The sequence below is a fragment of the Otolemur garnettii genome, unplaced genomic scaffold (assembly GCF_000181295.1).
Source record: "Otolemur garnettii isolate 467f Iridium unplaced genomic scaffold, OtoGar3 scaffold00008, whole genome shotgun sequence".
In the NCBI taxonomy this organism is placed as follows: Eukaryota; Metazoa; Chordata; class Mammalia; order Primates; family Galagidae; genus Otolemur; species Otolemur garnettii.
Genome location: NW_003852403.1, coordinates 18,514,134 through 18,529,054, shown reverse-complemented (window position 1 = coordinate 18,529,054; position 14,921 = coordinate 18,514,134). Strand labels below are relative to the sequence as shown.

Here is a 14,921-nt window from a genome sequence, read left to right as displayed (position 1 = left end):
CTTTTATCCAGAGCTAATCACTAAGCAATAGCTAAGAAGTTACCTAAGAGTTAGAAAGAATGTCTACAGGTAGAAAAATTTCACAGGCACAAATGTGTGCTTCCTGGCTTTCTTGTTCTCTAATTAGGGAAGGTGGAATAAGAAAAATATGCAATCAACTAGAACTTTTGCAGCTTGATGCACTTTACAATAAAACTCGTGTCTAAAAGGATTCAGAAAGTTTTCACTTCATTCAAAGAATTAAACATACAAAACTTGAGCTTACTTTCTATTATAGATTTATTCGTTAAATGGATAACTTTATCCATTTAATCCTTGGTATTGATAGAACATTGATAGATACCTACTCTTCCATTTACTAGCTGTGTGATTTTAGATGAGTTCCTTAATTTCTCTCAGGCTGATAAGGCTATCTTATCAGCAAAATGGTAATGATAGCCTTTATTGCAACCATTGTAAGCATTGATTAATGAGGTAATAAGTTTGAAGTTCTCTGTATAGTACTTTCACAGATTACTAATTTTTTACATATTTTCCTCCTTTGTTTTTCTCTTATTATTTTTAAAGTTATTTTTGTCCTATAAAAGCCATTAAAATAACCCCCCAACATGTCTAGATAACTAGCCTCCTCCATTCACCAGCAAATTACCTACATATATAAAACAAAAGAGCACTCTGTCCAGTTCTTGGAACATTGATTGCCAGGATGGAGACAAATGTTTTAATTTTCTTTCTTTTACAGATAATAAAACTGAATTCCAAAGAGATTTAGTGATTTGGTAGAGTTACTTAAACAGGGGAGTATAACTCATTTGTTTTAAAACAGAAAAGACAAAAATGGAATCATATATTAAATACTAGCATTTCATTTATATATGGAAATCTGACAATTAAGTTTATGAACTTGCCACCATGTGTTTACATTGGTAGCACTGTACAAACAACCTGTGAGACCTTGACATTGCAGTGTGTCACAGCTGTGTTCATGTTGACATATAGCAGGGTCTTGCTGAGTAGCATTCATTATTGTTACATCTTTTTATGTGTTGTTGTAAGCATGTCAGAGCTTGAATTATAGCAACAAACAAACATTAAATTTCTTGTTAAACTTGGCAAAAGTAAAGTGAAATCAGGGACATGAATGTCTATCAAACAGAACTGACAAAAATGTTGAAAAAATTCATCAAATTGTGCATCAAAATAATCAGCTGACTGTGACAAGCATAGCAGACTAAGTAAACATCAATAGGGAAACATTTAGGAAAATATTAACTAAAAATCTTGGCCAGAAACTCATGACTCTTGTATCACAACAATGCACCAGCTCACACAGTTCTGTCTGTGAGGGGGTTTATAGACAGTCAACAAATAACAGTATTTGAATACCCTCCCTACTGACCTGATCTGGCCCCTGGTGATTTTCTTCTTTACCGAAAGATAAAGGAAATATTGAAAGAAAGACATTGTGATGATATTCAGGACATGAAGATTAATACAACAACAGCTCTGATGGCCATTCCAGAAGGAGAGTTCTAAAACTGTTTTGAAGGATGGACTAGGAACTGGCATCAGGGCACAGCTTGCCAAAGGAAGAACTTCAAAGGTGACCACAGTGATATTCAGTAATAAAATTGCAAACTTGTCAGACCTTCGTTAAGTCATATAGAGCACAACATAGAAACTCATTATGCATTTTTTTTTTTTACTTTTTTAAAATTGACCAGAGTAGCAAATTGATTAAAAGGAATAGATCAGCCCCAAATTACATGATCAGGCTGGTGATTAAAACAAAGTTGATTTCAGACTTGGGATTATTTATCAGCTAATTATCAATTAGACTGTTTAGTTGTTCAGTCTTGGCCAATACCACCCTGGAGAGTAAAATGAGAAGTTTCCAGGTTCAGAGAAATTTCATATACCAATTAATTATATGTCAAATCTTTGAGTACTTCATTTCAGCAGAGGATTTTGTAAATGCCAACTTTTGGCCTATTAATATTCCTGAAAAATACTTATCTGAATCTGGAAGTTGGGTATAGGAGTTCGAGAACTACAGTGCTTTTGAAAATTACCTTACCACGTGAAATATGTAAAGAGAAATTTCAATGCTTGTAAGGGTGTATGCAGATTTCAGTGGCTCTCTTTCCAGAAAAGACTTATTGATTTATTGATGGATTGATTGATACAGTAGAAACAGAGTCTCCCTATGTTGCCCAGGCTGATCTCAAACGGGCCTTAAGTGATCCTCCTGCTTCAGCCTCCCAAAGTGGTAGGATTATAGGCATGGGCCACCATGTTGGGCCTCAGACAAGATTTTTGGTAAAAAAAATAATTATGAGAGAAATATAAAAGCTAATATTCACTGAACAATAATGTCCATTTCATATAGCATTTGGTGCTTTAATGTGTTACCTCGTTGAATCCTATTATCTCCATCCTATAGTGAAATGTCCTATACAAATTGTTTTACAGAATAGATCCAAGAGATATTAAGGGACTCTCCTAGGAATATCTAGTCAGGATTCAAATCCAACTCTTTATATTTCATGCTTTACTTAATAAACCATGTTGTTCACCATCTTTAAATATTTTCTATAGAATTAAAACACACTATATTTGTTTGTTCATTAATTTGTTCAACATTTACTGAATGAGGCACTTACTGTATGTTAGGCTAGAGAAAAAACAAACAAACAGAGCCCTGCTAGGGGTCCTCAAACTTTTTAAACAGGGGGCCAGTTCACTGTCCCTCAGACCATTGGAGGGCAGGACTGTGGGCCCTGGGATGAGTCGGCTGCTAAGCAGGACAGGCAGCGGCGGCAAAAACACCCAGCAGGCTGGATAAATGTCCTCGGTGGGCTGCATGTGGCCTACGGACTGTAGTTTGAGAATGCCTGCATAAATCAAACAGAGTATAGGTGCACAAAAGGCACCAAATATATATTTATTGAGTGAATTAATGAATGAATGAACACACTTTTGTCCTCGATTTGCTCATCATCCTTCTAGAACTGCATTGCCTAATATATGGCCACCAGACATTTGGCTATTTAGCACTTGAAATGCAGCCAGTCTAGATTAGAATGGGCTTCAAGTGTAAAACATATCTCAGCTTTTTAAGATTTAACACCAAAAAGAACATAAAATATCTCATTAATGGTTTTCATATCGATTACATGTTAAAATGATAACATGTATTTGAGTGTATTGAATTAAATGAAACATTAAAATGGGTTTTATCTCTTTAATTTTTTACATTTTTTAGTGTTGATACTAGAAAAATTAAAAGTACATATAGTATTATTTCCTTCTATTTCTATTGGTCAGCCTTGAGATCTTATGCCATGAAATCCTGAGCCTTTCTGTTCCAATTTCATTATTAAAACTAGTTTTATTCTTTCTCTTTGATGTATGATATTAAGTTAGGTTGTTAATGCAGTCATTTAAAATCCCAATCTATTTTTTTTTGAGATTAGAATCAATTAATTAAGGAATGGAAACTTTTATATCCAGATGCAAAATAGTCCATACAAAAACTCTCCTAAAAGATGACTTTGCTTTAGACCCTTCCCTGGTGGTAAGCTATTAGAGCTCAAATCAGTCACTCCCAGTTTTACAAGACAAAGCCTACTCTCTTCTGTCTGGCAATCACATATTCAAGGCTACTCTCATCTATCACCTCTATCCCACCTTATGTTTCTGCTAGCTTAGCTATTTAGACCTCATTTCTAATGCAATCCTAGAACAGAAGAATGAGCATCAGACCTTTATTCATTCTGTTATCTCCACCTGCAGTTCTAGTTTTTCAGATCCAATTCCCACCTAGTTTTTAAGCTTCAGGTTGCTGCTTATTTCCGGCCGAATTCCTAAACTACTGTAAACCCATATACTTTTCTCCTTCTCTCAAGGGCAAAAGACTAATATTCCATTTTAAATTATCTACGCTGATTATGGAAGGTCTCTGGCTTTTCTAAATGGTATGCTACCATTTTCCCATATTCTAAAGATCATATACAGCAAATGTATTTTTTAAAAAAATCTCAAACATGGAAAAGAAATTCACTGTGCATTCAGGTTAGGCTTTTAAGGGTCACGTTCAGCCCCATCTTTTTAACAGCAAGAGGATTAAGATGCTGAGCAGTTTATAACCTAAGGAGTGGGCAGTCACACCGGTGTGCTCTGTTCTATAGAAGCAAAAGCAATTCCTGACTTAGATATAGCGTCCCTTCCCCACCAAAAGAGGAGCGCTGCCAAGATGTTCACTTAGAACAGTTGTTGGTTTGTGTACAAGTGTAATATGGGTTTGTTCTTTTTTTTTTTTTTTTTTTTTTGAGGGAGAGAAGGAGGAGGAATGGAATGGGATTCTAAACGCGTATTTATTTATAATCAAACATATCCTTATTTGGTAACAGATGACCAATTAAAGGAACGTGTGAAACTTGAACAGCATTCTGTCAAAAAGCAAAGAAATGTAAAAAGCTGATAGCAATCAGCACTTCTTGCAAACAGCAAGAGTCCCTTCTAAAGCCTTCTCTCTTGGCACCGGGGCTTTGCTAAATCTGGCTTGCCATTTTGCAAGTGGGAACAATCAGCTTTGTAGGTTGTGGGGAAGTATTATAATTAAATGTCCACCCACTTTTTCCTTTTTGATGAAAGGCTCCTATGAAACTTACTAAAATAAGGTGCATCAAGATAGATTAATTTTTGATGAGTAAGTCAAAGCACCAACGAAGCTGGCTGTTCACATGGAGAAATTTCTCTAATTCATAGAAAAATCTCAGGCCCAAATCATATTTAATGATAATTAACGTGGTAAAATTCATGAGGTATGCTGGAGATTTCACTGTTTTAGTTGGCAGCAATTGTGCTATTCAGCTTGAACTGACTTTTTTGAGAACAAATTATAATATGATTCAAAAATAAGAGTAAAGTTTTTAAAAATTAATTTTAGAGAAATATTAAACAATAGACATTATAATAACAATGCATTTATTGAACACAATGTCATTGTTCTGAATCATGGTTATATTACCACATTAAAGTTACAAAGTATATTTCTGAGGTCGCCAAGTGATTTAGAGATATTATTGAATTGTCACAGACTCCTTCTGAGACAGAACTGGAGCAAAGTATATAAAGTCTGCTTTGATGATTAAAAGCAATGGCATTGACTAATACCACCATAAAGAGTTATTTCAAAGTACCCATATTCAGTATGGTAGGGAGATACTCTGCCTAATGACTGGACTCAGACATATATCTCAAGTCCAATTACTAGAATCCCCAAAGTCAACGTTTTTAGAGAGCAAGAGAATTGAGCTGGTATTATGAATATTTCCCTTCATTCAGTATGGATTTATTGAGCAATGGCTGTATAGCCTTTGCTATCAGAGAGGGGCAAAGTAATAAAAGACAAAATCCTCGCTCTCTAGAATTACTGAATATTTTTAAGATAAAATTCATATCCCTGTTTAATAGAGATTATTGTTGTAAGCCAGCAGAGTTAAGGGTGCCCTAAGTCACCATCAGGATGAGATCAAAGTTTTGGGAAACATCATTCAATGAGTACATGTTTCAGTAATTACTAATCGCTGTATTAAGACAACTTTTAAAATACCAACCTCCTAACGCTTTACTTTCATTCCCCCACGGTGGCCCTGTGGCTCCAAAACTGCGGAGTAACTTTAATGCTCAAAATAGGACGAGCTTGACATAATAGTTACTCAGTTCAGCAGAACCAAGGCAAGATTAGCTACGATGATGTAGGTTCTCTAGTTGCTGGCACTATCAAGGTTTAATAACCATCATCTCACCCACCATCATTTTATGCAAACTGCGTAATAACACGGCAGGAACCCTCAGCTGTGCCTGCACCGGAGCACAGGTATTGCCAATCCATTCATCGGCCTTTTTGCTCCTCATTTTCATTTCTTTTCTCCCATTCCCCATATCCTTTGTGTTTTCCATTTATTACTCATGGAAACAACACCTCATCCTTTTTATTTTGTGCCTAGTTTCACTTTTTACTCTCTTTTTGTGAAAGTTACACGTTTAACAGCATGGAGTTCTTCAAAGATCTGATCGGAATTCTTTAAAAATGGACTTTTTTTCCCATTTAAAATCTTACTTCAACAAGTTCACTGCTTTTTAGATTTCTCTGACAAACACAGCTGAGGTATCAAAACCCAGACATGTTGAAATAGCTTTTTCTTGAAGTCATTTAGAATCTAAGACTTTCTACTCTGCTGTGTCAAATTACCTCGCTTGGGAATAAGATGAGCATGTTTGTGTATCTGTGAAGGGAAATGGTACCGAGGTGGGGAAGTGAGGGATCAGTAAACAATCTGTACGAGGAGAACTCACATTGTCCTCTGAAATTGATATATCTAAGCTCTTGTATTTCCCAGAACCCTGGCGTGACTCTTCTGTCTCAATGTTTATAGTAAATTCATGCTGATTTTTCTCTGTTGCTTTGGTTAGACAGCTTCTTTAAATAAATACTATATGAATGTCTATATTACACATATATATTTAAAGAGAGAGAACCTAATATGCAAGCAGCCATTAAAAGCCATTTTCATTTTCTCCTGTCTCTTTATCCATCTGGAAAGAAGTTTCTTGACTGAAAAAAAAAATTAATATCTGTTGGATCACAGAATTTAAGAAACTGGGGTGTCCTTGTCTAAACTTCATTGTATAGATAAAGCAATTGAAGCCCTGAGAAGAGAAGGAGAGTGACCACAAATCCTTTGCTGTTCTTCCAGTGAGAAGTGGAGTCTCAGTGCTCTGCTCGCCCCGGATCTGGAAAGGCTCTGAGTTGCTTTGACCAATAGAACACAGTGGAAGTGGCAACCTGCCCATTTCAGGACCTGAGCCTTAAGAGAATGGCAGGGTTGACTTCTTGTTTCTTCCTTGCTTTTGAGACATCTCCTGTCTGAACCAGCAACTGTGCTGTGAGGAGCTTAAGCAGCATGGAGACAAACATGGGTGCTGCAAGCAACAACCACACCTAAGCCCCCAGCTGACAGTCAGCACGCACCTCCAGACACATGAATGTGCCGTGGACTAGTTCAGCCTAGGCAGACTCCCAGCAGGCAACCTTCTCACCCATTATTTGATAATAATCATATGAGAAAACAGAAGCAAAGCTTACCCACCTCTGTTCAGTCAGCTCAGAGATGCGTGAGAGTCAACAAGTATTTGCTATAAGCCACTAAATTTGAGGATGGTTTGTTACGTAGTAAAAGCTCACTGGGACTGAAAGTGACTGGATCAAAGCTTCTAAGTCATGCAAAGTGGAAACCAGAACTCACATACCACTATAAACCTTTCACGAGGTCATTATAAAGGGAACATACAGAGTTAAATAAGACCCATTCTTACTCTTCCAGGAGTTCATAATTCTAAAAGCCTTCATCCTTTCAGTATTCACATGGAAGGCAGAATTTTCAAAATCCTCAAACGTTAAAAACAAAGTCTTAGAGCTCTGTCAACATAATAGCAACCCATAATTTGGTCATAGGGTAAGGCAGCATTCCCAAGTGTCCCTTAAAGGTAGCAGTACTTTAGTAAGGTGTCACGAAAGAGAGGTAAACTGAATCGGGAAAACTCTAGCTTAAATGAAATTAAAGAGATCTCCTTAGTTCAGGATTTTTCAAGGATATAAAATCCGCAAGGAGAGCTACAAATAGGACCCTTTTTCCTAAAACTGTTTGACCAAAGTGCCTTTCTTCATAGAAACACAAAACCGAGAAATAGAAATGGGGGCATAATTTAATCAGCAGAAACCAAGTTTTACTTTCTGAGAGGATTTGACTTAAAAAGTTGGTTTCATAATTCAGGGTGCCATCAGCTTAGAGAACACATTTTTCATAAAATTTTCATGACCATCAGGGGCTCTACTTAATTATTTGCCTTTTACAAGATGTTCCCAGGCTCTGCCCTCTTAACTTTTAACATTCTTCTGTAAGCAGAGCTAATAAGTTGTATGAGTAATGGGTACAGGAAGGAATAAATAAAACTAGATACACACTAAATAATTGAATTAATTAGTTAAACATGGTAATCCTGGAAATCAGTTTTAACTCTAATTAGCCTTGTTTGGATTTTGTACCCTTATTTTCATATAAATTTAATTGGAATTGTAACACTTGCTCTAACTCAGAGAGTTCTTGGGAAGTTCAAAAGAGATTTCAAAGTTGAAGATGGGGCAAAAATAATTTTTAGTAATCATGTATTCCTCCACTCCTTTCATTTTGTAGTTGCGGAGATTCAGATCCAGAAAGAGTTTTCAGTGCATACACTAAATACACCGTAAACCTCCTTCCCTGTGGACCCACATTAACCATGTTGGAAAAGCTTTTCTCTTGTAGATGGTATATCAAATTCTATGATTCTAATTTATTCTAGATTCTATGATTCTAATTTATGCTAGTTTTTCACTCATAAGTTTTGCACGTATTTGGGGAAAAGACCCACATTTCACCACAGAATTTATGGCTGGTATAGGAAGGTGTGGCAGTCAAACATTTGATACCAAGTATGTCATGGGCACTGACAATCAGAACAGATGGCAGCTGTCAACAGCTGGGCCAGACACACTAACGAGGGCTGGGTGAGCATCAGTGGATGTGGTCAATCACATTTGCCCCTTCTTGCCACGAGTTCCCGGTCTTGTGAGTACCGTCATCTCATTTGTGTCAGAAATTCTTTCATTCAGGCTCTCTCTTGTGCTATCGCTGTGTTATTGATGTCCATAATACAACAGGTTGCCTTTTCTCTCTCTTCTGGGAATCTCCTAGCACTTTATGGCTCCCTCAGCATCATGCCACCCTGCATCCCAAATCATGGGGCATTCCCATGTCATCAGTGTCCAAACAGCGGGAATCAGAGTTTTATCATCTCCTCTTGGTCCCACTGGGACACAGGCCAATCCATTACTCTTACATAATTATCCATGGATCTCTCCACCCTTATACATTCTTACTCTACAGTCATAGCTGAATATGATTTGAAAGACTGGAGGAGTGATATATAAATACAGCAGTGAGAAGATGGTAGAGATGCAATAAAATAGCATGATATATAGTATTCATACTTTAAGAATGGGAAAAATACTTGTAAGGATAAAACAATGTGTATGTATTTAGCCAGTTCTTTTGTGTAGCTTTGATATAATATGTATTTTTTTATTAAATCATAGCTATGTACATTCATGCAATCATGGGGTACAATGTGCTAGTTTTATATACAAGTTAAAATTTTTTCATTAAACTGGTTAACATAGTCTTCGCCACCTTTTCTTAGTTATTGTGTTGAGACATTCATATTCTACATTTAGTAAATTTAACATGTACCCTTATAAAATGCACTGTAGGTGTGGTCCCATCCTCCCCTCTCCCTCTCCTCTCTATTGCCTTTCCTCTTCTTGGGCTATAATTGGATTTCATAGTAGGACGAGTACATTGGAAACTTGTTTTTCCATTCTTGAGATACTTTGCTAAGAAGAATATGTTCCAGCTCCATCCATGTAAACATGTAAGAGGTAAAGTCTCCATCTTTCTTTAAGGCTACATAATATTCCATGGTGTACATATACCACAATTTATTAATCTATTCATGGGTTGATGGGCACTTGGCTTTTTTACAAAATAGTGTGCATGGTCTTGTAGCTCTTTCTAAATACATTGCTTCTCTTCTGAGCCAACATGGCTTGGTTTACACTATTTGACATAATGCTTATGTAATGCCTTATATTATGTGACTCCACTCTGCTACATGGTAATATGTTTTCAAAAGTTTTTATCTGAGTACATTTCAACCACCCTACAGGAGAAATAGGAGCTTCATTCTCGTGGATTGAAGATAGTTACCGTTCTAGCATGCTTACCTCGACAAGCCTGCTGGTGTGTTCATGAAATATCGCAGCATATTCTTTTATTTCTTTTTCCCGGCCATTCTTAGCAGCTTCAATGAGAACCAAAAGTGGGACTGTCGTATCCAAGAAAGAGTCTGACACATGATCTATAATAGCCTTGCGGAGCTGAGAAGAAATAAAACATTCACAGCTTTTATTTTTCAGGAAATAGTTCATATTATTTCCTATTCTTACAATCTCCGTGGTTACGACATTCATTTCATACATTTTTTGCACAATCTCCAAAGTCAGTGTATTTAAGACTATATTTGAACATGCCTTAAGAAACTAAAACAAACAGAATATCCAGGGGTAAAAATCATTCAGCAGTAGTTCCCTTGCTCTCAGAAATTAACCTATTTTTTTTTGTAAAAATTGTACTTAGCCCAGAAGTCAGATTAAAATGATAATACTTTGTTTTTCTCAAAGAAATTGTACTATTAGAATGTTTATGCATGTGTACAAATAACATTGTACATCTTGTATTCTCTTAATTAGATATTATAAAATGTTTTCTACCTTGGAGGAACCGATGATAAATTTTGATTAGCTAAATTGTAGACTTCATGGTAATTAAACCAAGGTAGATCACTGATTATGCCAGTTGATAACAGATTAATAGAGCAAGAAGAATAATAAATGAGTTTGATGTCCCATTTTCTCTATTTGCATTAATTGTTCCTGCCCTCACACCTTAAATTATTACACAACTATAATATTCTGCTACAATTAGTTCTTTTTAATTAGATTACATGGAAGCTTATAAATGACAATCAGGCAATTAGTCTATTCAGATATTTTGTGAGATTTAAACTGTGTTGGAAATTAACTTATTGTATTTATATAATATTGTGCCTTTATGGATCACAATATCCTGAAATGTTTCATTAATTGCAACAATGACTATCAATGGGTCCCAAGAATTTAGGTCAACCCCCTAGTTAGTTTGATAAATTTTATACAATTACACCAAAGGACAAATAGCTATTAGACAAAAAAATGCAATTTGTCTTCTATGAAAAGTCTATTTCAGGGCACTTTTAATCCAGTAGACACTTATCATAGTTTTGGATTATGTGAGAATGAGTAGTAACATGTGTTTGTGGGCACGATCTGAATGATACAGGTGTATACAAAAGTACTATCTTCTTATAATCATCATAGAATTATAAATTCATAATAACTATAGGTTTCCAGGAGAAACACACCTCTGTTCCAGATGATGGAACTTTCTCAGAAGGGGTATGAAATGTTTTGGCTACTAACAATTTCACAAGGGCTATAGGAAAATCCCCAAGGAGGGGTTCTGCTTAGCATACAGAAAAGCAAACCATTAATGGCAATTAATTAATATTTACTGAGTACTTATAGGAGAGAGTGTCGAATGCCAAGGGGTTGCCAGGGAAGAGAAAGACTTTAAGTGATTTAAGGAAGACCATTAAGGGAATGAATAATGCATTTGCTGTCTACAGGGAAGGGACTAGGAAAGTCAGGCAGGAGGTCACAAGGTAGGAGTTGAGCTGGGGACTGCAGGTTGTGTAAATTTCCAATACATAAGAGAAAAGTAGAAGGCTTCTTTCAGAGGGGATGCTTTTCAGTGAGCACCCCTCTCTTCTACTTTTTTCTTCTTTCATTTGTAACTGCCATATGCAGCAGGAGAGCTGGGGGGAGATGTGCCCGAGAGATATCCCAGGCGGAGCCAGCATGGGAGAGGGAACTCAAGGATGGAGACACACAGGGAGGAGACCCAAGAATAAAGTCTCAGGAAATATTGCTTTGTAGGGAAGTCATGTATGTGACACTGTAGGTCCTAAAAAGAGACTCAGATAACGGCCAAGACACAAAGAGAACAAATGATGAGCAAATAACAAACTTTGAAACAAACGTGTCAATGCCTTCCAAATGTAGTCATCCCATCAAACATAATAGTCATATCACGAGTTTGTTGAATCTTTTCTCCTGTGCTTTTGATTTCATTCAGTTTGACAAATATTTCTGAGCGCCATTTCTTCATCTTTCTATCAAAATAAGGCATTGTGAAGCATGTCCAGACGAAAATGTATGGTCCCTTATAATCTAGTGGAGGAGTGAGTGCCATTAAATATCACAATAAAGGAAAACTAGGTGATTGACAGTTGCATGTGTGTGTGAATGCGTGTGGATATACATATATTTCAAGAGGAGAATAGGTTTGAAGTCAAATTTTAAAGAGAAGTTACTTTTTTTTTTTTTACAGTTTTTGGCTGGGGCTGTGTTTGAACCTGCCACCTCCAGCATATGGGGCTGGCACCCTACTCCTTTGAGCCACAGGCACCACCCTAAAGAGAAGTTACATTTTTTTAAAAAAATGACTGTGACTTATCCATTGGTTGACTGCTGATAGGTTATTGATGCACTTCATAGTTTTAGCACAAAAGTATAGCAAGAGTCCTATTGCTATGGTTTGAAAGTAAATGGGGGACGAGGGGGTGAAGACAATGATTATACCCTCCTGTTGCTGGTCATTTTATTGTGACATGAAGGAGACTTGTTATTCGCTATGTTGAGATACATTTTTAAAGAGGGATTTTTTTTCCTACAAAAAAGGACTTTGATATACATTCCTATCTGCAACTATATGCAAAAGTCAGTTTTTCTTCTTGTGCTTTTCATATTGACCACCAAAGTGTCACAGTTCACTGCTGCCATTGCTTGTCAGGGCCTGGGACTGGCCAGGTCTCAGCCGGCTTAACTAGGTTCCGGATGCAGGCCGCTAAGCTACCTTGGTCAGCAGCAAATTCAGTAGATAGAGGGCTATCTACTTCAGCAGGAGAGAGAGAGAGCTAGTCTTTGAGAGAGTAAAGCCGTCTTAGAATAGATAGATCTTAGTCTTTAGTGCAGCTTGGCTGTGCTGGGGTTCTGCAGGCTGGAGCTTGGCTGTGCTGGGGTTCTGCAGGCAGGAGAGCAGATAGAGTCAGAGTAAGTGGGTCCATGGTAGAATGCGCAGGCTCCTGACTGCCTTCTCCTCCAGCCCAATACAAGACTGATTTCGTGCCTCTCAACACCACAGGTGTAGAGACTGCCAATTCACCAATGCTCTCACCAATGCTTGTTAGGCGTGCTAAATCCCTCTCCATGCCCTTTTCACCAAGGTGTTCCATTATTGAGCTGTACAGGTATTTCTTATAACTCTCACTCCTCCTCGCCATAGGCTATACAGGCTGCTACACCAAAGCAAGTATGAAAGATGGAGAAAAAGTATTGTCTCACACTGTGCCAACCTTTGTGAGCATTTTGTTTCATGGCAGAATAATATGGTCAGAAATTAGAGACTTGTGTTGGACTGACTGCGCCCTTTCAGACTGTAATTCCTGATGCCCCGGCCCTGGATGGGTACCAGTGTGACTCCTTAGCAACCTGCTGCCCAGAATCACTGCCTGAGCTCCACCTACTATCCTGCCCCCACCCTACCCCTCATCCCAGCCACAGAAAAATTATCTTCTAAGAAACTGGTCCCTGGTGCCAAAAAGGTTCCAATCTGTGGTCTACTGGGGACCAGGCCACACAGCAGGAGGCAAGCAGTGGGCCTGCACATCCCCAAAGCTTCCTTGTATTTATGGCCACATCCCCTGCTTGCACTACCACCAGAGCTCTGCCTCCTATTCCCCACCAACCCCCCAGTCCATGGAAAAAATTGGCTTCCACGTAACCAGTTGCTGGTGGCAAAAGACTGGGAACTGCTACTTTAACAGATAGCATACAGTCAGAGGCAGGGAGTTATCCTTCCCATTCTTAACCCACATAAATAACAGGTCAATCAATACACAATTTTCTCACTAGTCCCTGTTTGACGTGGTGATTCCTGACCCTTTCTCTTCCCAGTCATAACCGTGATTGGAGTCTGTGTTATATGGGCTTTGGGTGGCTTATATCTCATCCTCCCTGGACCTACTCTAATTTTACCTGTTGTTGTGGGGAATAATTCCATGTCCTCTAAAAACACTGTAGGCCTCTTGTGGGCATTCCATTCCTCTTGCCGTTCTTTCTCAGGGTCTGTCCCAAGTCTCTGTGAGGTTCTCAGCCAAAACACAAACATAGCCTGGAAGTTCTGGAGAGTCCCCACAACTGGAAGCATCCCGTCACCAACGGGTGTGGGAGCTACTGGATAAAATCCCCAGCCTCCTTGACTGACCAGACATGCCTGTTGCCTGTAACAGCATCTCAACAGTGTACCATTTCTTCTTTCCCATCCACTTTTCATGTCCTCTGACACTTGCTTCTGGGAATCATCTCCCAAATCATCTACCTGTTCTCAGGCCCCAGTCTTACGCTCTGCTGTAAGGAAAATCCATCTGAAACAGGCACCTTTGTCCGGGGTTAATATTTGCTCATTGAGAGTCCGACTCCAAAGTCTTGCATCCTCTCCTACTTCTGCTTCATTCATCATTGGGTTTGTTTCTGTCATGCTCTGAATTACGCTGACTGTAAAGAGGAATTATTATTTGATGGACTAGAAATGCAGATAGAGAAGAGATGTGGAAGGACTGAATGTTATGCTAAGCAATTTATGTCCCGACATACTCATGTGAGTTTTTTGCACAGACATGTATACGTATGTGTACTACTAAAGGATCCTCTTATTTATTTTCAGATTATCCTCCTGCCTAATAGCATGATCCATCCCTTTTATTTGGTTAATATACAAAAATGTTTAAAGAAGAATTCCACATGACAATGTGGAAATGGGAGCCACAGCACTAAAATCTGAAGTTCCTGGGAGTCCAGTAGGAGTTAGAAGGATGCATTTCCAATAAATACCTATTTGTGGCCGGATATAAAAGATGTCAGAATAAAACTAAACTGAGGCGCTTTCCATCTTTCTCACTCCAGTTTAATAAAAGGCCCTGAGACATCAATCTTTCTATTTCCCACCAACGTAAGTGGTTTGGGATCTCAAATAAAATAATATATTTTTCTACAATTGAAACTCAAAAGTGAAAGCCCTGTGTGAAAACTCTAAAAGAGC

General features: G+C 37.9%; 1 protein-coding gene across 2 annotated transcripts in view; it reads right to left on the bottom strand.

Annotated features, from left to right (window-relative positions):
- CTNNA3 (catenin alpha 3) overlaps positions 1–14,921 on the bottom strand; it is a 1,564,769-nt gene that overhangs the window by 729,696 nt on the left and 820,152 nt on the right. For both annotated transcript variants that reach the window (XM_012801447.2, XM_003783622.3), the window contains one exon: positions 9,890–10,042. In XM_012801447.2, the coding sequence (XP_012656901.1) occupies positions 9,890–10,042 (153 nt within the window). The remainder of the gene's footprint in view (positions 1–9,889; positions 10,043–14,921) is intronic.